The 22,722-nt window shown below is 44.5% G+C and overlaps 1 protein-coding gene and 1 long non-coding RNA gene across 3 annotated transcripts in view; one reads left to right on the top strand and one right to left on the bottom strand.

Annotated features, from left to right (window-relative positions):
• Positions 1-22,722, bottom strand: part of RNF216 (ring finger protein 216) — a 153,020-nt gene that overhangs the window by 12,037 nt on the left and 118,261 nt on the right. For both annotated transcript variants that reach the window (XM_070567366.1, XM_070567365.1), the window contains exons 14-15: positions 13,701-13,798; positions 6,338-6,560 (exon numbers count right to left, since the gene is read on the bottom strand). In XM_070567366.1, the coding sequence (XP_070423467.1) occupies positions 6,338-6,560; positions 13,701-13,798 (321 nt within the window). The remainder of the gene's footprint in view (positions 1-6,337; positions 6,561-13,700; positions 13,799-22,722) is intronic.
• LOC103547893 (uncharacterized) lies at positions 7,181-14,152 on the top strand. Its single transcript, XR_544122.2, has 4 exons — positions 7,181-7,798; positions 10,066-10,182; positions 13,042-13,831; positions 13,922-14,152. It is a non-coding gene; the product is annotated as an uncharacterized lncRNA (long non-coding RNA).

The raw sequence follows: 22,722 nt of genomic DNA on the forward strand, positions 1-22,722 counted from the left end.
TCTGCATGCTGAGGAAGACTGTTGCTGAGCTAACATCTGTACCCATCTTCCTCTGTTTCATGTGGGATGCCACCACAGCGTGGCTTGATGAATGGTGCTGGGTCTGCGCCTGGTATCCAAATCTGTGAACCCTGGGGCCAGCGAAGTGGGGCATGTGAACTCAACCACTGTGCCACTGGGCTGGCCCCCTGCCACCCTTCTTAGTAAAGTCCTCTAGTGACATCTAAACCTGGGGACACCATCACCGTTTGGAGCTGCCAGGCCCCCTTTCTACCATCTGCAACTTGCTCAGTGGGGAAGGAGTCCAGCAAGGGCCCCAGCCCTCTGCAGAGGCTCGCCTGGTTCACTGGACTCAGGGACCCGGGGGCATACTGGCGATCTCCTGCGTCGGTGCCCTCCCGCTCCGGGGCGTGGAGACTCGTGGAGTGAAGGGGCTGGTATCTGGTCGAAGACCTGGGTTTGGACCCTGATTTCACCGTGATCAGAGTCTCATTTTCCTCACCTGCAGAACAGGAAAGTGGTCCTACCCCCCTGCTGTAAGGGAAACAATGGTATTTCAAACACTGACTAGAAAGAAAATGCTAATAAGGCCAATTGTGAAAACTGGGTGACGGAACTACACGGGGGTTCACTTTACTACCTTGTTCCTTTTGCAGAAGATAAATTAAAAAAGTTAAGGAAAACCTGACCCCAAAATTAGTCACCGACCTAAAGTTTGGACTATTTTTCCTGTGGGGTTTCCACCTTTTCGTCATCAATCCTGTCTGAAATATTCTTCTCCCTTTATTCCTGCAACATTTCATTTTTGCCCTGGCCACTCAAACAAGGGCCTCAAAAGTGCCTGGTGCCCTCCACATGCCTGATCGACCCACCAGGAAGACGGTGCACACTGGTCTAGCCTGGGTACTACGAGAGCCACCGAGGGGAGAAGGCAGGAGGTGGTGGCTTTGCTGAAGACGCTAAGAGAACAAATGACCTGGGACAGAAACCTGTGCTACCATGTACTGACCACAATCTTCACCAAGTTTCCTCATTTGTAAAACTGGGACAATACATCTGCCTTTAGGAATTATGACAGAATTAAATGTATTAACACATATTTATGTCAGGTTCAATCCACTGTAGGCTTGGGGAAAATGAGTAAGTCTCCCCACCAAATGGCTGGGTGATAATGGCGCCACACAGGAGCCTGGTCGTAGAAACCCCAGGCTTTGTTTGAAGTGAGCATGCTCCAAACTCTTAACATTCAAACAACAAAGAAGTTGTGGAAAACAATTCTCTGCAGTTTCTCGCAGTCTAAGCACAAGATAAACATAGACTTTGTTCTGCATTTAAAGAGAAAATGCTGTTATGAAATGTGCCCCACTTCTGGAATCCAGACTGCCAGGTGACTGTTCTTCGGAACGCGGCTTCTAACAGATACAACTCGTTAACTCCTTTAGCTAGCACTCACATGGCCACACGTGGACCCAAGAGAGCCAGCATATTTTAATCCAGTAAAGACCAGGATACCCCCGCCCCTACTGCAAAATAACATTTGTTCATTTCTGTGATGAGATCTGGCTTTGCATTCTGACCTCTTAAACCAGAAAACTGTGGTTTGCTGTGACTGTGTTTGCTTCTGGTTTTTCTCCCCCTTCCTAAAAAGACATCTTGTTTTGTAGGACTCTTGGTTGAACGTTTTTGGCTTATTTTTGATAACTAACAGAGAAAGAAAGTTACTATTCACCATTTTAGCACTCTAATATGGAGTCAGTGCAGGTTCCCAAGCAATCTCTAGTCATTAAGGATGAAAACCCAACTTCTCTCCAAACCATGAAGGGACAACTCCCTCACTGACAAATGAGAGATTTTCCTGGCCTTGCTGGTTAATTAAGCCGGAGCAAAGGCTCGGATGACAGGGCATGCTTTGTTTCCCTGAACTTCTGAATGGCTTTGTGTTCTCAGCAGCCCCAACAGATGCCGGGTTGGAATTCAATAGGCCTCCTGGTGAGAATCAAGGAAACGGGGCGGACCTTGGTTTTGATGGGAACGGGACAGACGGGATAAAACCTCTGGCTGCAGCCGCCAGAGGCAATGGGGGGGATTTCTATTTGCCTGGCCTTCCTTTCGAACTTTATTTTGAGCCACTACATAACTTTTCTCAGGGTGGAAGACGACAAATCAACGAGAAAACAAGGGGGCAGTCGCATGCTACAGCACCCAAACAAGGTAACAGAACTTGAGAAACCCCCCTGATCAATTCCACACGTGGGAAGTAAGGGGAGGTGGCAGGAGAAGGGACAAGAACAAGAGGGAGAAGGAAGAAAAACAGAGCTGAGAATAGGCTTGACTGCTAAACACCCTCCCTCATGTGGTAACTCCCACTCTGCTCCCTGTTTTTGGAGACGAAATGCAGTGGGAGGCATACTTCTTAGGAGTTCCAGCTGAAAAAATGGATCCCATTTCCTCACGAAGTTCCTAGAGATGCTAAGGCCCCCAGTTGGCTAGCTGGATGGGCCTGAGCAAGTGAGTCAGTAGAACTGCCAGGTCCTGGGAAGGTGTGTCACTAAAAGCAGCCGGGGTCACCTCGCCAAGCACTTCCTACCGTGGCCACACCTCCCTCCACTCAACCAGCAACAGAAGGATGACTGTCTCCTTAGAAATCCTCCTCTTTCTTTCGTGTATTTCCTCAGTGACAGGAGCGGGCTAGCTAAGCGTCTTACTGGGCCACAGAGCCACGGAAGGAGCAATTCCTGGGCGCCCCAGCCCAATTTTCCACCCACTGAGGAAGCTGGGTTTCCACAGGCCTCCCTGCGTTCCAAAGCTGTTGGCAGCTCTGAGGATGAGGATCAGGCACCGGAATGGGCTGTGGTGGCTTTCCCACAGTGGCCAGACCATTACCCTGATGCTCTCTGTTGGTGGGCATATTGGAGATGTTCTGCATCGGGGTAAAGACTGATGGCTAACATGACTTTTCCTTTGGCTTTTAATAAAGTGCTGGCTTGCACAGTATTTTAAAGATATTTGGATTAATGGACAATCTTTAAAAATTGGGAGATTTCACACTAAAATACTGATTTCCAACCTCTCTGGAAAATCTGAGGCTGTGGTAACTGAGCACAGTCTCATCTGGCAACAATCTGTGAGAGCTGAACAGCAGCCCCGTAGACCGGGCCCACAGCCTCTCCTGTTTGCCACAGTCCCCACTACACCCCGCTGTCTCCTAGACCTGGCCTACTTCACATTCATCAATCATTTACGTTACTACTTGCCCCTGTGGCAACCTGAGTCTGCGACCCCAGCTACATGCTGCTTATGTTCTATGTGTAATCTTTCCACGTTTTTCTCTCCATGTTTTTAAATAGAGATATATAGCACCACTCTTTGTAGCCACGTACTATACTAATGTCAACAGCCACCACCCCTGGTCTGTCCACGGCTGTACTTACACAGGAGGGAGAAATAAACTTCTATCTTACGTCAGCCACTGTACTTTTTGGGTTTCCTGTTATTTGAAGCCAATTGATCCTTATTAATATAGGGCTACTTCTTGATTTCTTCTTGAGTCGTATTACTCTTTACATATTAACAACATTCATTTATAGCATATGTATGTTACAACTATTTTCCCCAGTTTTTCATTTACCTTTACCTTGGTTTATGGTGTCTTTCGCCAAAGAGAATTTATTTATTTTTAGTCTGGCCTTGATATAACACCAAGACGGACCTTCTCTCCTCCAAGATTACAGAAGTCATCTCCTTTGTTTTCTGGATGTATTTCCAAATGGTTAGCCCAGTGCCCCCAAACAGCTACAGAATGTTTCTCTCCCACATGGCAGCCAGTGTGATCATGAAAACGTAAATTAGGCCAAGTCACTCCCCTACGTCACCCCTGCAAGAGCTCCCACGCCCTCGGTGAGACCCATGGCCTGGTTCTGCCCCCCTCTCACTTTCCTCCCCCAGCTCACCAGCTGAAAACCACAGGGACCTTTTTGGTCCCTAAACAGACTGAATTTGTTTCATTTCCTCGGCTGCCTCGCTCCTCCTCTGCATGCAGGTGTCACTGCAAATGCTGCTCACAGACGCCTGTCCTGATCACTCTCCAGTGGGCCTCCTCCCCTCAGATCCTGTCATTCCCCATCACCTCACTCTTATGATTCCTACACAGCACCAACTACACAAAAGATTCTTCTTCTAGACTGTATCAAACTGTCAACTCCATGAGGACAGGGGCTGTGCTGTTCAGACCAGTCCTGGCAACACTAAAGTTAAGAATGAAAGAATGGATGAATCCATCATTTCTCCAGTGACCTGAAATGGCATTTTCACCACACATTAAATTCTTATGGGGCTGTTTCTGGTCTCTATTTTGCCCTTTTGATGTATCTGCCTATTCTTGTGTTACTCTACACTGCTTTGATTAGTGTTGCTTTGGAGTAAAAATTAGCCTCATTTTCAAAATTACAGGTAATTTTTCAAGAAAAAAATGTATGTCAGTGAATTTAAGTGAGAAGTGCAGTAAACCCGTAGATTACTTTGGAGAGAAGTGATCTCTCCGTAATACTGAGTCTCCCCTTAGAGGGACAAGGAGCCCTTCCGCTACCCAGGTCACCCTCCCTTGTCCCAGCGCAAGCTGAGGAGTGACCGGCTGGCACTGGCCTCAGGGGGGTTTGGTGCACACGCGTCCTCATCTGCTCGGTTAGCAGGCATTCTCTGTTACGCTGAGTCACTTTTTGGTAGAACAAGTTTCTTCACATATCACATTGCTATTCTTCTTTTTTCTTTCTCCCTAATGGCCCCCAGTACATAGTTGTGTATATGTGTATTTTTTAGTTGTGGGTCCTTCTAGTTGTGGCATGTGGGATGCCACCCCAGCGTGGCGTGATGAGCAGTGCCATGTCCACGCCCAGGATCCGAACCGGAGAAACCCTGGGCCGCGGAAGCAGAATGTGAGAACTTAACCACTCGGCCATGGGGCCGGCCCCCGTCACACTGCCATTCTCATAGATCAGCTTACAACTGACTGTGATAGTTTCACACTTAAAAATTATTTTAATAAGAACTGATCCATTTTCAATACTAAAACTTAAGAACAAAGCTTATTTCTCCATATGTTTGTCTCCTCATGTCCTTCAATAGTTTTAGTTTTCTTCATACTTCTTGTTAAAGTTCATTTTAGGGTATTTTATGATTTATATTGTTACTGTGAATGGCATTCTGGCTATTTATTTTGTATCTAGCCATCTTTCCACTGCTTCTAGTGGCTTTCCAGTTGATTATTTTGTCTTTTCTCAGGTTTAAAATGGTAGATTTGCCTTTCTGCTTTACCTATAAAAGTGCTTAGAACGGTGTCTGACGGCAGTGGGTGCCCAATAAACATTAGTGATTATCTTCTCCAATATCTATACCTTTTATTCTTTTAGCATTCTTTTACCATTGACTAGCAGTTCAGAACAAAACAGCGGTGATAGTCTATATCTGCCTTTTGGGGAATGTTTCTGTATACGTATTTCATTACTAAATATATGCTAATGACTGTTTTGAAATATGGGGTTTAAAAAAATCATATTAAGTAAAGTGTCCTAATTCTATTTTTTAAGGCGTCAATCAAGAATGGATATTTGATTTTATTAAATGTCTTTTTACCATCTAAAGATATCATATGGTGAATTTTATTAATAGAGGTCTCAGTATTGAACCATCCTTGCATTTCTGGAACAATCTCACTTGGTCATGGTTTCTATTTACTGAAATTTTATTTAGAGAATTTGAAACCTATATTCATAAGAGAGATGGATCTGTAGTTTTCTTTTTTACAGTTATCACTGTCAGATTTTGGTATCAGGCTTTATACAAATACAGTCGTGTGTCGCTTAACATGGGATATGTTCTGAGAAATGTATCACTAGGTGTTTTCGTCGCTGTGTAACATCACAGTCTGCACTTACACAAACGTAGATGGTATAACCTACTACACATCTAGGCTATATAGTACTAATCTCATGGGACCACTGTCATATATGCAGTCCATCATGCAAAAAGTTACACAGTGCATGGCTGCAGATGTAAAACTTTAGTTTGCTATGCTCTGGGATATTTCAGATGGCACAGAAAAATTTTATTCCCTAAAAAGACTGAAACGGATTTACCCATAAACTGCTTGAGCAAGCTACTTTCTGAGGAGTAGCCTTTTGATTACTTTCTCAATTTTTTTCCTGTGGTTATCTGTCTCTATGTAATTTCCTACCTTCTCATGAGTCAAAACATGTTATGAATTTATAAAATCTCTTGTCATTATATTACCTTACCAATATTGTCCCCCTATAAGGCAACAGGCAGCTGTGCATTCACTTACAGTGGGGTCGGTCCAGAGAGAGCATCTTGAACACTCCTGGCAAGGTGCTCCAGGTGAGCGAGGATGCTGGCAGAAATGGTCATATCCATTGATAGACACTCGACAGAGGTAGCACATCTGGGCACCACAGCGGCAAGACATGCGGTTGCACCCCTCGGATTTGATGAGGCCGGTCCCACACTTGTGGCATTTTCTAATGCGAGCAGCAGTCATTTTTTCTTCACTGAGAAAAAGAAAGCATGATTGGAGATAGCAGGGAAGACGAGGAAAGAAAAATATTATGGCCATTAAGTATTTCTTTCCACATACAATGACTGCCTAGCCCTTCTGGTGACATTCAAAGAGTGAAAAGAGCCTACGCTTGGAGCCTGAGGACTGGGTTCAGTTCATCAGTTGTATGACCTTGGGTAAATTACTCAACTGCTTGGAGACTCAGTTCCTTCATTTTTAAATTGGGAAAACCCAACTTTCTCACAGTGTTTTGAGATTACAGATAAGATATAAAGTACTCTGGCTCAGTGCCTGGCACTCAGCATTTAGAAAATGACTATTCTATTTGTCACAGGAGTTCCTGTAGGCTTAAAGTGGACAGAAAAAGCTCAAGGTCTTCCTATATCATGTCTTTTCTTTATTTACTTATTTATGATACAAAGCTGGATAATGGAGAGCTAGTGAGCCTGCACTTTAGTTACATACACACCTTGGATTTTTAAATACTGGGCATGGGGGTAGGGTAGACACAGTTGGGGATGATCCAATAGCTAGTCTATGACTTCTTCCTGTTGGCAGAGCCCAGTTCCCATGACAGCATCTGGCAGAGCCTCCTCTATGTCACAATTCCACATTCCTAGACTCCCTTGCAGCTAGGGATGGGCATGTGTATGACTCAATCCTGGCCAACAGAAAGCTTGTAGGAAAACTGCTTGTTTCCAGGAGCACTTTAACTGATATGGAGGGGCAGATGACTAGAGTGAAAACGAGGTCTTGGCTCTTCGTCAAGAGCTGGCACTGCTGAATTAGTTACTTCCATGATTCTCTGTTCATAACTCTAAAATAACACGTGCCATCCTGGCCTATACCTGTGTATGTGTCTGTCTTCCTCTACTAAGCTGAGCTCCATGAAGGTAGAGGGCAGAGACTGTGCTGCAGTACCCAGCTGGAATGAAAAAATATGGTCTTGATGGCTGGCAGTCAGAAGGTCTGCCTACCGAGATGAGGGAAGAGCATGAAGGACCCAAAGGGTGGACAGCCCTGAGGCTGGGACTTAGCCCACTGCTCTGAGGACTTCTCTTCCTTCCAAGTTGGAACTCAGAGTGGTGACCAGGGGACTGCTTCAACATAAAGACTCTAATAGTGTGGGGAGGAGTTCTGATCTGCAGACTGACTCTCTCCTAAGGCTGAGAAAATGCAGCCTTCTTTCTCTCACTGCTCCCAAGTTTTCTGCTAAGTACGAGTAGCCAGGTGAGTCTGGGGGCAGGCAAGTGTTTTTAATTACTGATACTTAGAAGACTGTTGGAGCATGCTCCTTAGCAGCCAGCTCCTGTGTTTAAAAATAGAAAAATGCATTAGGAAACTGACTGCTATTCATTTAGGTTTCATTTTTGAATGGCCCAAAATGAAAGCAAGCAGAACTCTGGCCTGAAAAGAACTGAAACCCAGCTCAGGTTACAAGAGAACAAATGAGTTCTAAGTTTTTTTGAATAGGAAACATCGTCAAGGAGACAAAGTTGAAATGAAGTGAATTTCTTACTGTCAACTTAATAATATAGCACACATGCCCGTGATTTCAGTCACTCAGCAACTGTGAAGATACTTCTCAACGCGTCACAGGAAGACTCACAAAGGTTCTCATGAAAAAGTTTCTAATTTGAAAAGCTGTGACCAAAACACAATTGCAATTTTGTATAGCACAAACTTTCTGTGTAAGAGCACCTTCAAGACTGAGGTGTGGCTTTAAGCCATGGCAGTCTGGTTGCCTGGGGCTGGCTGACTTTTTCCCTGGGCAGCTGCTTATGCTGTAGTGTGGGAAAGAAATGGCTGAAAAGAACCAAGGTTACACAGTTCTTTTCTGAAGGCCTGTGAAGAGGGTGCATTTGCTTGCTCTGTTCCACCAAGCTGTCAGTTGCCAATGTGAAATAATAACGGGTGTGGTAGGAGAGAAAAGGCACTCATAAACAGATAGAGGAATATATAAAGAACGCATACAACTCAACATTGCTATAATGTTCAAACAGCTATTCAACACTGCATGAATATCTATTCAAGCCCTTTGCTTCTGCATTCACAAGAACAGTACTAGCTAGGGCCACAATGGCCCTGTACCAAAAAAAGGATTGCTACTACGGGATGTGGGGACCACGTATCCAATAACACAGAAGCACAAAATGGGCTTGGGGAGAAATCATAGTTCATTCTTTTGGGAGGAGGGTGATTTGGCAACTAGATTCTAAACTAGGCAGGAAACAAACAGCCCCACAGGATATGGCCCTGGGCAGCACAGGAAGAGAAGCCTGAGCTGCAGCTGCGTCTGCTGGCCTTGTGTTTAAACAGGAAGGCGCACTGCCCTCTCCTCTATAACCGATCGAGATCCTAGGATTCCACTTATTTGTTCCCACCACTATTTAAATATGTTAGGAATGCCTCTTTGGGAGCTGTCTTCATTTCTTGTGGCATATACTATCCAAAACCTTAAACAGTTTTCCTTTGCGTATGCATTTTTTCCTACTGTGGTAAAATGGACAAAAAATTACCATTTAAATCATTTTAAAGTGTCCAATTCAGAGGCTTTGAGTATATTCCCAATGTTGTATAACCATCACCACTATCTAGTTCCAGAACATTTTCATCATCCCTAAAGGAAATTCTATAGCTATTAGGCAGTCATCCCCACGCCCCCCTCCCCTGCAACTGCGAATGTGCGTTCTGTCTCTAATGGATCTGTTTGTTCTGTACACAGGCAAACGGCCACACGCCTATGGGTGCTTCATACAAATGAAGTCATACAAGAAGTGGCCTTTTGTGATTGGCTTCTTTCACTTAGCAGGTTTTCAGGTTCATCCATGTTGCAGCAAGTATCTTCATTCCCTTTCTATGGCTGCGTAATATTCTACTCAATGGACAGACTGCATTTTGTTTGCCATTCATCAGTTGATGGACATCTGGGCTGCTTCCACCCTCTGGCTACTGTAAACAGCACTGCTATGAACAATCTCGTCCAAGTTTTTGTTGGATCACCCGCCTCATCTCACACCACAGATTATGCTGTATTTTACTATTCAGCAACAATAACCTGCTTATAATTCCCTGTGTGGATTGTGCTGTTTCTTACTTTTGACCCCAGCAATGAGCAGGATTCCTTGGCTCTCCGGTACACAGCGTAAGGGCTATATGGCAGGGAAACAAAGTGAAAGCCCCTGAAGTACCCCTTCCCTACAAAGAGTGATACCAGAGTCTCGTGGGCACCTTTGAGATTGGTGCCACCACTGAAGACTTCAAAGATGCAGGGGTGTTGACTCCCAACCGCATCTCCTTTTACTTCTCTGTTTGGCCTGTACAGAAAAATGGGTCTTGGAAAACAGTGCATTACTATAAGCCTAATCAGGTGTTCACCCTAATTAGAGCTGCTCCTCCAGATGTCATTTCTTACCAGAGCAAATAAACATAGCCTCTGGCAACTGGTACGTACCTATTGATCTGGAAAATGCTTTTATTCTCTATCCAATAAGCAGAGAATACCAGAAGCAGTTGGCAAGGACCTTGATCATCTGTCATCCAACAGTACAACACACTGGACTAATATTCAGATGACACGCAGCAGATAGAACCTGGTGAACAGGAAGTAGCAGGTACTCTAGGATACATTAATATGGAGTATGCATGCCAGAAAGTGGGAGACAACTCCCTTGAAAAGAGAGAGATCTGTACTTTCTATGAAGTTTGGGTGGTCTGGAGGTCAGGTGTGTCTAGCAGGCTACTCCTTTTGAAATTAAGCCCATGTTGCTGTATCGTGTATCCCTGACCACGAAGAACAAGTCAGACATTCGGGAGGCCTTTCTGGGTTTTGGAACCAACATATACCACATTGCTGTGTTAGTTTTCTACTGTTGCCATAACCTTAATCACACCCACAAAGTCCCTTTGCCATGTAAGGTAAAGATATTCACAGGTTCTGGGGATCAGGGAATGGATATCTTTGGAGGACATCCTTCTGCCTACCAGTCTGCCCTCTGGTTTCCAAAGATTTGTATCGATCCCACACACAAACTACAGCTATCTCAAACCATGGACCCCAAAGATCTCATCCACTGTAGTATCAACTCAAAGTCCCAATCTCATCTAAATCTCAGCTCAATAGTGCCAAATCTTATCATCTAAATCAGGTATAGGTAAGACTCTGGATATGATCCACTCTGGGACACGCTGCTTCTTCATTTGTGGTCCTGAGAAACTAAAGAAACAAACTATCTGTTCCTAAAATAGGACAAAGGAACAGGGATAGGACAACAGCTAGAGATCCTCTGGTTTAAAAAGGGAGAAAATGGAAGGAAGAAGGAAGTCACCATTCCCAATCAATTTAGAAATCCAGCCAGGCAAACTCCCTTATACTTTAGATCTGAGAATAATCCTCTGAGGCTTGAGGCTCTGCCCTCTTGGCTCACGGCTCCACTCTCTGCGTAATCCTTCTTTTTTCAAGAAAGGTGGCATATGTTTGCAGCTAAATAGTTTTTAATCAGCTTGTTTCCTGCTTGTAGAATTTGGGGGTTCTGACAGACTTCTTTCATTTCGTTCTCTCTGTCTCTTTCAGTCCAAGCTTGCAGTGTTTCTGTTGATATAAAATTCTCAAGAACCTTGTGGGTTTTCCGTGTATGTCACAGGGATTCACTCCATTATCCATGAAGCTCATTCACAGGTATTTCCTAGATAATCCCATCTCTATTTTTGACTTCTGCTGAGCCAGCTGAGGGATAACATCCAAGTTTCCCAGAGAATCCCTGGTTAGATTGAGGGGGTCTGTGAGTCACTCCCTCAGTTTCTTCAAAGAGTCTTTGTATGACTGAATACTGTGAACACATCCTTGGCTTTTCTCTAGAGCGTGCTTTTCTTGACAGTAAGTCTTAATTTTAGGATCTTCTACCGTCTGGATAGGATAAGAATTTCAGAAACAATCATGTCCTGTTCCTTTTTTGTTGATTCTTCTTCCTTCTATCTATCACTTTCCACTTACATTTTCCACTCTTCAATACTTTGCCTGGAAATCTCCTCAGTTAAATGTCCAGTTTCATCATTTACAAGTTCTGCTTTCTGCATAACTGCAGGACACAACTTAGCTGAGCTGTCTGCTCCCAGATAACAAAGATTCCCTTTCCTCCAGTTTTCAATAACATGTTCCTCATTTCCTTCTGAGTTCTCGCCAGCAGTGCCTTTAATGCCCATATTTCTACTAACAGTCTGTTCATGGTGATTTAAGTATTCTCTAAGGCAATTTAGGTTTTGCCCATAACGTTCTTCACTTACTTCTGAGCCCTCAGTGGTGGAGTTTCTCATGTCCATATTTCTACTAACAGTCTGTTGAAGGCAATCCAGGTTTTTTTTCTTTCATGCTTCTCAAAATTCTTCCACTCTCCACCCAGTGCCCAATTCCAAACTCACTTCCACATTTTTAGGTATTTGTTACAGCAGCACTGCATTTCTGGTACCAAAATCTGTATGAGTTTTCTATTGCTGCTGCAACAAATTACCACAAATGTAGTAGCTTAATATAAGACAAATTTACTATTTATAGTTCTGTAGGTAAGAAGCCCAGCATGGGTCTATGAGACTAAAATCAAGGTGGTGGCAGGCCGCATTACCTACTGGAGGCTTGAGCAGAGAATCTGTGGGCTGTTTGGGCTGTCAGCAGAATTCAGTTCCTTGAGGTTGTAGGACCAAGGTCTCCGTTTTCTTGGTGGCTGCAAGCTGAAGGGGGTTCCCTGCTTCTAGAGGCTGTCGCATTCCTTGGTCACGGCCTTCCTCTTATCTTCAAAGCCAGTAACAGGAGGTCGAGTCCATCTCATGTCTCTCTGACTCTCTGTCCATCACTGCATCTCCATGTGACCAGAGAAAGGCTCTCGGCTTTGAAGAGTCACGTGATTAGACTGAGTTTATCTGAATCTTCCGATCTCAAGGTTCATAACCTTATGCACATCTGGAAAGTCCTTTAGCCATGTAAGCTAACATATTCACAGGTTACAGAGATAAGGGCATGGACATCTTTGGAGGCCATTATTCTGCCTATCAAACTTGTGGTAAAGAGCACAGTCAGAAAGCCGTTTGCCTAGGTTCAAGTCCCTGCTATGCCACTTACTACCTGTGTGACTATGGGCAAATTACCTGGGCTCTCTGGGCCTCAGTCGTGTCATTTGTAAATGAGGATAATGGTACCTGACTGTGTGGAGCTTGGAGACTGCTGACTGCCCCAAATAGCCATTTCTCACTACATTTTCTTAGTAACAAAACTCACTCCTTACCCTTCAAATTTAAGCTGGACATAAAGTCACCCCCTAGAGACTACAAATGATGCCTGTCTTAGAGCCAGGTTGTGGCCATATGACTCAGTCTAGACCAAAAGGATACGAGCAGAAGTAATACATAGAATTTCTGCATCACTTACAACTTAAAGAAAAGCTACCTGCCTAGCAACTTGTCTCTTTCTCCTTTCCTATCAGATGGAGTGTACATGTGGCTGCAATCCAATCACAATCATGCAGATGAGACCACCGCCCTAGGGAATGGTGAAGCAACAAGATACAGGAACCTGGTCTCTGCACGACTTCACCGGACAGATCTGCCCCATGTGCCTGGCAAGGCTGGACCCTTATATGGGAGAGAAACAGACTGCCATATTAACTTAAGGCAATGCATACAATAAGTTTATATTCGTAAAGTGCTCAGCCACATAGGGAGTGCTATACAGTAATGGTTCTTCTTCTGCTTACTGATTACATTATTTTGCATTCTAGAGGTTGTAATTCCATTTAATGCCTCAGGCCACCAGTATCCTAAAGGAAACACAGATATAAGCAAAACTAATGAAATCTAATCTAATTAAAATGTGTTACTTGCTTATTTACTTAGATAATAAGGAGAACAGCAACCAACATTTATTGAATTCATATGTGCCAGGTACTTACTATGCTACATCTGACCCCGGGAATAGCTCTATGAGGCTGCAGAGACAAGGAAACAGAGTCTCTTCCTTGAGACCACTCTAGATTGGGTGGCGTGAGAGCTTGTTCTTCCCACAGTACTCACCGCTCCCTCTGCCAAAAAGGCAGGTTAATGGGGGGGGGGGGGTGGGAGTGGGGTGGGAATCAAAGTTACTCACATAGACGTTCGGTACTTGATGTCATCTTTTTCAGCCAGCTCTTCACAGGTAAGGCCATTGTGTTCTTTCCACAGTCCCTGACACTTCCTACAGGTTTCCTGCAGATAAGGGAGAGACAAAGACAGCTCCTGGTGAGTAGACACCACACAAGTTTCTGTTCAACAACAAGGAATGCGAAACACTTGGCCTGAATTCTTTCAGATGATCTCTCTCTCTTTCAGCAAGGGTATTTCTAAAGACATGCCTTGATAGAAGAACTAAGAATGATGAGAAGAAAGCATGGAGAAAATTTTCTCTCCTTAGATCAAAAGAAAGTGTTGCTCCCATCACCCAGTCTGCAGAAGGCTGTCTAAAATGCCTGGAGTTACCTGAAAAAACCACAGAAGACAGATTTATGTGACCTTGGGTTTTTAATATAAAATACTGCGAGCTGCCTGAGGGCAGGGACTGTCTGGGTTTTATGATTTTCTGCAGTCCTTATGCCCCGTGTTCCAGTGTTGGTCTGGCACAGAATCCTTCTGTTGAATTGAAGAATGGTCTAGATCAGGATTACTAGGGCTCCTTAAGGGAGACATTCCATTCCCTCAGTTGTCCCTCACTCATAAACATGGATGTCATCCTCCATAGCTTAACTTCATTTATGAGCATGAATTATAAAGTTACTACTTTTTATTCTAGGATTTTTCATAGTTCATGAAATACTTTAATGTGCCAGGAACTATCTCACATCAAAACAAGACTTTATTTTTAAGAAATGTTAATCTAATTTAATCTCCATAAATGGAAATTACAACCCTAATAAGAACAATGAAGGAAAAGATGGTGGTGTCAGCCTTAACCGGGGACCCGATCTAGTCTAGGGGGACAGTGAAGGCTTGAGGAAGGGGAGCCTGAGATCTGAAAGATGAGTCAAAGACAGTGAAAGAAGAATAGCATCCCAACAGAGGAAGAGTAAGAGAAGACTCTGGCAGAGGAAGCTGGGCAAGTTTGGTTCCTATGGCTGGACTGGACACAGTGAAAACAGGCCTGGCGAGGCCCTCTGAGGCCCGTCCATGTGGGGTCTTGTAGGGCATAATTATCAGTTTGACCTTTATCCTAAGAGCACTAGGAAGAAGTCAAAAGGCATCAAGCATGGAAGTAACAGGATGAGGTTTGTGATTTTAAAAGATCATTCTCCGTGGAGAACAGACTGGAGGAAGGAGAGAGTGGAGGTGTAAACAACAGGCAGGAAGCTATAAGTCATCCAGGAGAGAGACGAAGGAGGCCCGGACTAGGGAGGGAGGGGCGGACGTGAAGGAAAGTCGGCTGATGTGAGACAAGTTTAGGAGGTAAAACTGGCTGGCTTGGTGATGGCCCGGCCCTGGGAGTGAGGAGAGCTAAGTGTCAAGGATGATGCCATGGTTTCTGGTTTGTGCAACCCGAGATAACAGCAACATGGGTGGAATGTGGGAACAGCAGGAAAGGCCTGGCTTGGGTAGGGGAGGGCAGGTGTTAAGATCCTGAGTTTGATTTGGGTGGTGATGATACAGGGGGACCTGTGAGACACCTGGCCAAGAGATCAGGCCGGGAGTTGGGGGTAAATGTTTATCATTTGGGAGTGGCTGGGCTAGGTCACTAGGAGATATACTAGATTATAGCTTCACATCAATTCTAGAAACATCTATCTGTACTCTCTACTTACAATGGAACTTTCTCTAATATACACTACTAAGGTGACTCTAACAAGGCACAGAATAATATGCATAGTATAGATGCTACCATTTCTACATAAGAAAGGTGGTGGTGGGAGAATACCGGGATACATAAAATCAACCTGAAAGGATACCCAAGAAACGGTAGTACTGAGTGTCCCAAGAGCTGGAAGGCAGGGGTGACGCTTCTTTTGTATCTTTTGAACCCTATACCATATAAATGTACTATTCTAATTAAAAAATAAATGAAATTTTTTTCATCTTTTTTTTAAAAAATGCTTTTTCTCCCTGAATCCCCCCTGCACATACTTGTATATTTTAGCTGTGGGTCCTTCTAGTTGTGGCATGTGGGACGCCACCTAAACGTGCCCTGACGAGCGGTGCCATGTCCACACCCAGGATCTGAACTGGTGAAACCCTGGGCTGAAGTGGAGAGCGAGAACTTAATCAATCGGCCACGGGGTCGGCCCCTAAAATAAGTAAAATTTAAAAAGCGTACGAGAAATGAAATGGACTGCTCAGGGAGCTGAGAACCTGAACAAGCCTTTGGTGGAGGTTGTAAAAAGGTTTCCATCAACGGAATGCGGTGGGTGCAGAGAGGAGCTGATAGGAGATTCCATATTAAAAGCCGTTGGTTCCAAGAGCTATGATGTTCTTTGGTCCACTACCTGTACCCCTGTCAGCAAACAGAGACTAACTCAGCAGTGGCTTAGTTATTACACACCAAAACGTAAAGCAGTGTAAGATCCATTTTTAAAAGACTCCGTGCTTGACTATCCCGGAAACTGGAGGATAAACAACAGCTGCAGAATAGATGAGCTGGTATCTGGATTCTAACCTTCAAAACAATACTAACCTAGCCACCCATCAGGAGCAGTGGCTTGAAAACAATGCACAGCATTTAGACAGTGCTTTGTAGCAGCCCTGGTGACCCAGTTATTAATTCATGGGACCTTCTTCACGTAGGAAGAACCCATTTTCCAGGTGAGGCACAGGTCCCTGACAGCAAGATGACCTGGCCAAGTGGAGGCAGCTGTGAGTGAGGGGTCACTATGAAGCCACTGCTCCCTCCTAAAATCACAGTGGTTTCCCTGTAGGTCTACACGTGGACCTTCAGCCACAGCACTTCTCACTGGGGAGCCAGGGGTCCCAGAGAATAAAAGTGAAATGTCTTTTGAAGACACCAGCCATTGACAATGTGACACTGAAACCCACAATTAAAATAAGGCAAGCAAACAGCAGGCTGGGTAAACTTAACATTTGCAGCTTTCTCTGTTGTTTCTTTAAAACGTACCCTCTCTTCTAAACACAGTGTATATTTCACTCAGTTGTAATTCTCTCCTTAAGTACAGCTGGGCTTTGTTCCTAGACTCAACAAATGCTTAAACAATATTAGGCAGAAGAAATGTTCTTGAACGTTTCTACCATGAAAATAATCACATTCTTCAAAGTAAGGTTAATGAGAAAGTCCCAAGGACCATTTTAGAAGGCAGGATACATTTTGACAAATAACTTCAAAACACGAAGGACACGCCTATCCCAGCTATCAAATCTAATCGGAGACCATGCTTTCCATCGCCCGTGTGCACTTTCAGATCAGGAAGAAACAGCTGAATTCATCATCATCCCAAAGACAACAAAGAAGGCGGCTCCTTCCTTCTAAATGAGGAAGGCGCACACACACTGGTTAACTCATTAAGGAGCAGCTATTAGTCCATGGTGTTCATGATATGAGGGATTTCTGGTTACATTTTATGTTGCTCTTTAGTCCTTACGACGCATCAAGGTGTTCTGACTATTCACTAAGGTGGGCTTTCCTTCCTTTCCCTAAGGGAATCGGAGAACTTCTATTTTTCCTAGGGTAAGGATGCGCACAGTCTCCTGAGGAAGTCAGATATGTGAGCAAACCAAGTAGAGCACAATGGAGTTAAGTGTAACAGCGTACACAGACTCACACGTGCACACACGAGACAGCAAAGAAGGGGGGAGGGAATACCTTGGGATAAACTTAACCAAGGAAGTGAAGGATCTATACAATGAAAACTACAAGACTTTCTTGAAAGAAATTGACGACGACATAAAGAGATGGAAAGACATTCCATGCACATGGATTGGAAGAATAAACATAGTTAAAATGTCCATACTACCTAAAGCAATCTACAGATTCAATGCTATCCCAATCAGAATCCCAAGAACATTCTTCACAGAAATTGAACAAAGAATCCTAAAATTCATATGGGGCAAGAAAAGACCGTGAATTGCTAAAGCAATCCTGAGCAAGAAAAACAAAGCCGGCGGAATCACAATCCCCGATTTCAAAACATACTACAAAGCTACAGTGATCAAAACAGCATGGTACTGGTACAAAAACAGGTCCACAGATCAATGGAACAGAATTGAAAGCCCAGAGATAAAACCACACGTCTATGGACAGCTAATCTTCGAGAAAGGAGCAGAGGGCCTACAATGGAGAAAAGAAAGTCTCTTCAACAAATGCTGCTGGGAAAACTGGACAGCCACATGCAAAAGATTGAAAATTGACCATTCTTTTTCACCACACACCAAAATAAACTCAAAATGGATCAAAGACCTAAAGATTAGGCCTGAAACAATAAGTCTTCTAGAAGAGAATACAGGCAGTACACTCTTTGACATCAGTTTCAAAAGAATCTTTTCGGACACTATAACTCCTCAGTTAAGGGAAACAATAGAAAGAATAAACAAATGGGACTTCATCAGACTAAAGAGCTTCTTTAAGGCAAGGGAAAACAGGATTGAAACAAAAAAACAGCTCACTAATTGGGAAAAAATATTTATAAGCCACTTATCCGACAAAGGGTTAATCTCCATAATATACAAAGAACTCACACGGCTTAACAACAAAAAAACAAACAACCCGATCAAAAAATGGGCAGAGGACATGAATAGCCATTTCTCAAAAGAAGATATAAATATGGCCAATAGACACATGAAAAGATGTTCATCATCGCTAATCATCAGGGAAATGCAAATCAAAACTACACTAAGATATCACCTTACACCCGTTAGATTGGCAAAAACATCCAAAACCAAGAGCGACAAATGTTGGAGAGGTTGTGGAGAAAAAGGAAGTCTCATACACTGTTGGTGGGAAAGCAAACTGGTACAGCCACTATGGAAAACAGTATGGAGATTTCTCAAAAAGTTAAAAATAGAAATACCCTATGACCCAGCCATCCCATTACTGGGTATCTATCCTAAGAACCTGAAATCAGAAATCCCAAGAGTCCCTTGCACCCCTATGTTCATCGCAGCATTATTTACAATAGCCAAGACGTGGAACCAACCTACATGCCCAGAAACTAATGATTGGATAAAGAAGATATGGTATATATACACAATGGAATACTACTCAGCCATAAAAAAAGACAAAATTGGCCCATTCGCAGCAACGTGGATGGACCTCGAGGGTATTATGTTAAGCGAAATAAGCCAGTCAGAGAAAGACGAACTCTATATGACTCCACTCATAGGTGGAAGTTAGTATATTGATAAAGAGATCTGATCGGTGGTTACCAGGGAAAAGGGGGGGTGGGGGGAGGGCACAAAGGGGGAAGAGGTGTACCCACAACATGACTAACAAAAATGTACAACTGAAATCTCACAAGGTTGTAATCTATCATAACATTAATAAAAAAAATGAACAAAAAGAAAAAAAAAAGAAGGGGGGAGGGGCTAGGTCAGACAAGAATTCCTTGAGGAGTTGGTATGTTCACGGGACTGAATGAAACAAGCATCGCGAGTGACAAGAACACGCAGCAACTGATCAAGTGCTCCTCCGAACCGGGCCGACATCGCTCTGGGAAGCGCCTGTTTCAGCTACCGCAGCCTTGAAAGCCAGTACCTGAAGTGTAGAACTGGACTCTCAAACACTTCAAGTGAGATATAGCAATATGTTAATACTTTAATGAACATAAAAAGGTTTTCGTTTCACCAAATAAAATTGTTTAAAAGTAAGATTTATTTCATCCCACTCTTTTAAATTTTCTCTATTTATGTATGTTTTGCAACAGTAGTACATAGACATACTTTATAAATAAACAAACACATACACGGGGGGGCGTTCTCTACACAATTTTTCTGATACAGTGAGCAATCACAAAGTCGTGCATCTACCGCTCTAGATATTGGAAAGTCACGGAAGGGATCCAGACAGGGCAGCCATCTGTCCGGGCCTGCATTTCCGATGCTTTGATGGATGCAACTGGCTGAGGCTTGAGGCAGGAAGACAGTTAAATAGCAACTGGAAGAATCCATGAAAGAGATGAAGGTGAGAGAGAAGTCTAGAGTGTGTTCTGGGTTTCCGCCTTTGGACACCAGCTGCGCTGGTGGAAACAAGAGCTTGGATCAAGTGATGCAGGAGGAGGAGCAGATCTGAGTGAGGGTGGGAGGCAGAGGTGAGAACATAAGTTTACTTTTAGACTAGCTATTTATTTACTCTCACTAACTGCTGAATTTCTATCATTTGCCAAGTGCCATACGAGATGCTGGGAATACAGTGATATGCAAGTTAGACTCAGTTTCTACCTTCTTGGAGCTTATGTTCTATTGAAGAAAACAGATATTAAAACAGGATATAAAGCTAGAGCTGTGATGGGAACATTTCAGAGGAAAAGCGCCAGGTGCTCTAGAGTAAAACAGTAGAGTGAAATTAGCAGAGGTAGCGGGTCTCCAGGCAGAGGGAAGAGGAGGTGTGAAGGCTTTGGTTCGGAGAGGGCTGTCTGAGTCGAGGAGCACAGAGGAAGCTGGTGTGGATGGAGCCCTAAGGGAGGGCTGAGAGTGGACCGTGGTCAACCCTGTGTGTAGATGCAGAGGCTGCAGGGAGGAGTTTGGAAAGGCAGGCTGAGTGGGTGGGACGTGCAATGATTTGATTTACATTTTCAAAAGATCATTCTGGCTGCTGATGGCCAAGGCACAGCACTCGGTGCTTACTAGGTTGTAGGACCTTGCGGTGACTCCCTCATTAAACTAGAGCCAGTAAACAACCTCTGGGGAACAAGCCCTGAGTCTGGATTCGATTCCTGGCCAGACTTCCTCCACAAATAAATAAGGCCACAACCTCTTTCCTGAACCAAGCTGTGCCAACACTGAACCTGGCAGGGGCGAGGCCAAGCTGTGATTGGGGAAATGGCAACATGTCTATCTTTTTCTGTTAGGAATAAGTGGACAGCTTTTTCTATATGACTTCAGAAAGGTATTTCATTATTACTTTAATTTTAAAAGTAGACTGTTTTTCAGTTTTGGCTCTTGATGACATTCCCACTGAAATGCCGTCTATATGGTAGGGACATATCTTGAAGAGGCGTCCTGAACTCACACATCCTTCCCGCTACCCAGCACTACTGGCTCAAAGTTCCAAACCATCTTCCGGTATGGGGTGCTTTACAGACACATCTTCAATCCTCACAGCAATGCTATAAGGGAAGTACTAGACCATTAGCCCCATTTTTTTTGAGGAAGATCAGCCCTGAGCTAACATCTGCAGCCAATTCTCCTCTTTCTGCTGAGGAAGACTGGCCCTGAGCTAACATCCGTGTCCATCTTCCTCTACTTTATACGTGGGATGCCTACCACAGTGTGGCTTGCCAAGTGGTGCCACGTCCGCACCCGGGATCCGAACCAGCAAACCCTGGGCCGCCGAACTGGAACATCCACATTTAACTGGTGTGCCACCAGGGTGGCCCCTCATTATTTTTTAAAGTAAATGATGGGGCCAGCCCCATGGCCCAGTGGTTAAGTTCGTGCTCTGCTTTGGCGGCCCAGGGTTTCGCTGGTTCAAATCCTGGGTGCCGACATGGCACCGCTCATCAAGCCATGCTGAAGTGGCATCCCACATGTCACAATTAGAAGGGCCCACAACTGAAAATACACAACTATGTACCGGGGGCTTTGGGGAGAAAAAGGAAAAATAAAATCTTAAAAAAAAAAAGTAAATGAGATAAGAAAGGCTCAGACAGGCAAATTAAGTTGTTTAAAATCACAGAGCTATGGACTCAAGTTTGCTTGATTCCAAATCTACTCTTTCTGCTCCATTCTCACCGCTTGCCAGCATGGTGTTTGCTAGCAAGAATGGGTCATTGTTTACTGGAAAACTTGAGGACACGAGGGTATGAGACAAGCCCTGAGGTTACAATGGGCATCTTGTGTAAGGAGACCACAGATGAGAGCTCGGCAAGGCCGCGCAGAACCGAGCGTCATGGTATGAAAGGCGTGGACACCCCGCTGCAGCTGTGCAGGATGCCTGCTTCCCCGTGCTTCCTGGAGAGCTGGGAACGACCCATGAAGCAGGATGGATTGGGATTCAATCTGAGGACACGAGTTCTGAACGATGATAGGAAGCTGCTAATCACAGAGCGCTCTCAGACTGGACATGTGTGAGGAAGCAGCTGTTCCTGCTCCCTACAGCCAGTTGCACGTCTGGCAGGGCATGGAAGGAAGCATGTTTTTAGATTCCCATTAGATGGACAAACAGAGACGCCTCGATGTGAGTGCTCCACACCAGAACCAAATATCAGGTACTTGGTTCTTCCCTCTCCTGGGCCTTTACTTATAAATACCCACCACTCACTTCCCCAAAGGTGGCCAGGACTGCAATATATGAAGACTTGCTAACGACAATGCTTGCGATCATCACCATCAACAACATTGCTCTGGGTCAACGGTTTGTTCCAAGTGATACAGGTTAGAGAGACAAGTCCTGCACTGAAAGGAATGATAACGCTCACTTTCCCTCCCTCGCCCCCTTCAACAAATACCTCCTGAGAGCCTGCCACAGGCCCGACCAGGCTCTGTTCTCAGCAAAGGATAAGCAAACAAATGAAGTCCCTCCCCTTCTAAAGTCTATGTTCTGGGAGCGTGTGAGTGGGGGGCTTACAAATAGGAAGGCAATGCACCTCTGGGGGAACTAAAGCCAGGTGAGGGGGGGGAGTGTGGGCAGGGAAGCTGCCATTTTACACGGTGTGAGGACGGCCTCGTGCATGGGTGGCACTTCAGCTCAAACCTGAAGGGTATCTGGTAGAAGAGTGCAAGCAAGATGGTGGAGTGATCAAGGAGAGGAGCTCAGAGAAGCTGCCCGTTGAGGGTCTCACAACTTGTCCCAAGCCAGCGTCCAGGGCCAGCAGGGTTGGCCTCCTGCCAGCGTCACATGCCTGACACCCTCAACCACAAATTGCTCTGCTTAGATGTCCATTCTCCTCTGGCAACACATACTCATCAGTTCTCATTTCAAACACCAGTGGCTCTGGGAAACCCAAATGACCTGGGCAAAGTTGGCACTCTTTCCCTGGACTCCT

This window comes from Equus przewalskii, chromosome 12 (assembly GCF_037783145.1).
Source record: "Equus przewalskii isolate Varuska chromosome 12, EquPr2, whole genome shotgun sequence".
In the NCBI taxonomy this organism is placed as follows: domain Eukaryota; kingdom Metazoa; phylum Chordata; class Mammalia; order Perissodactyla; family Equidae; genus Equus; species Equus przewalskii.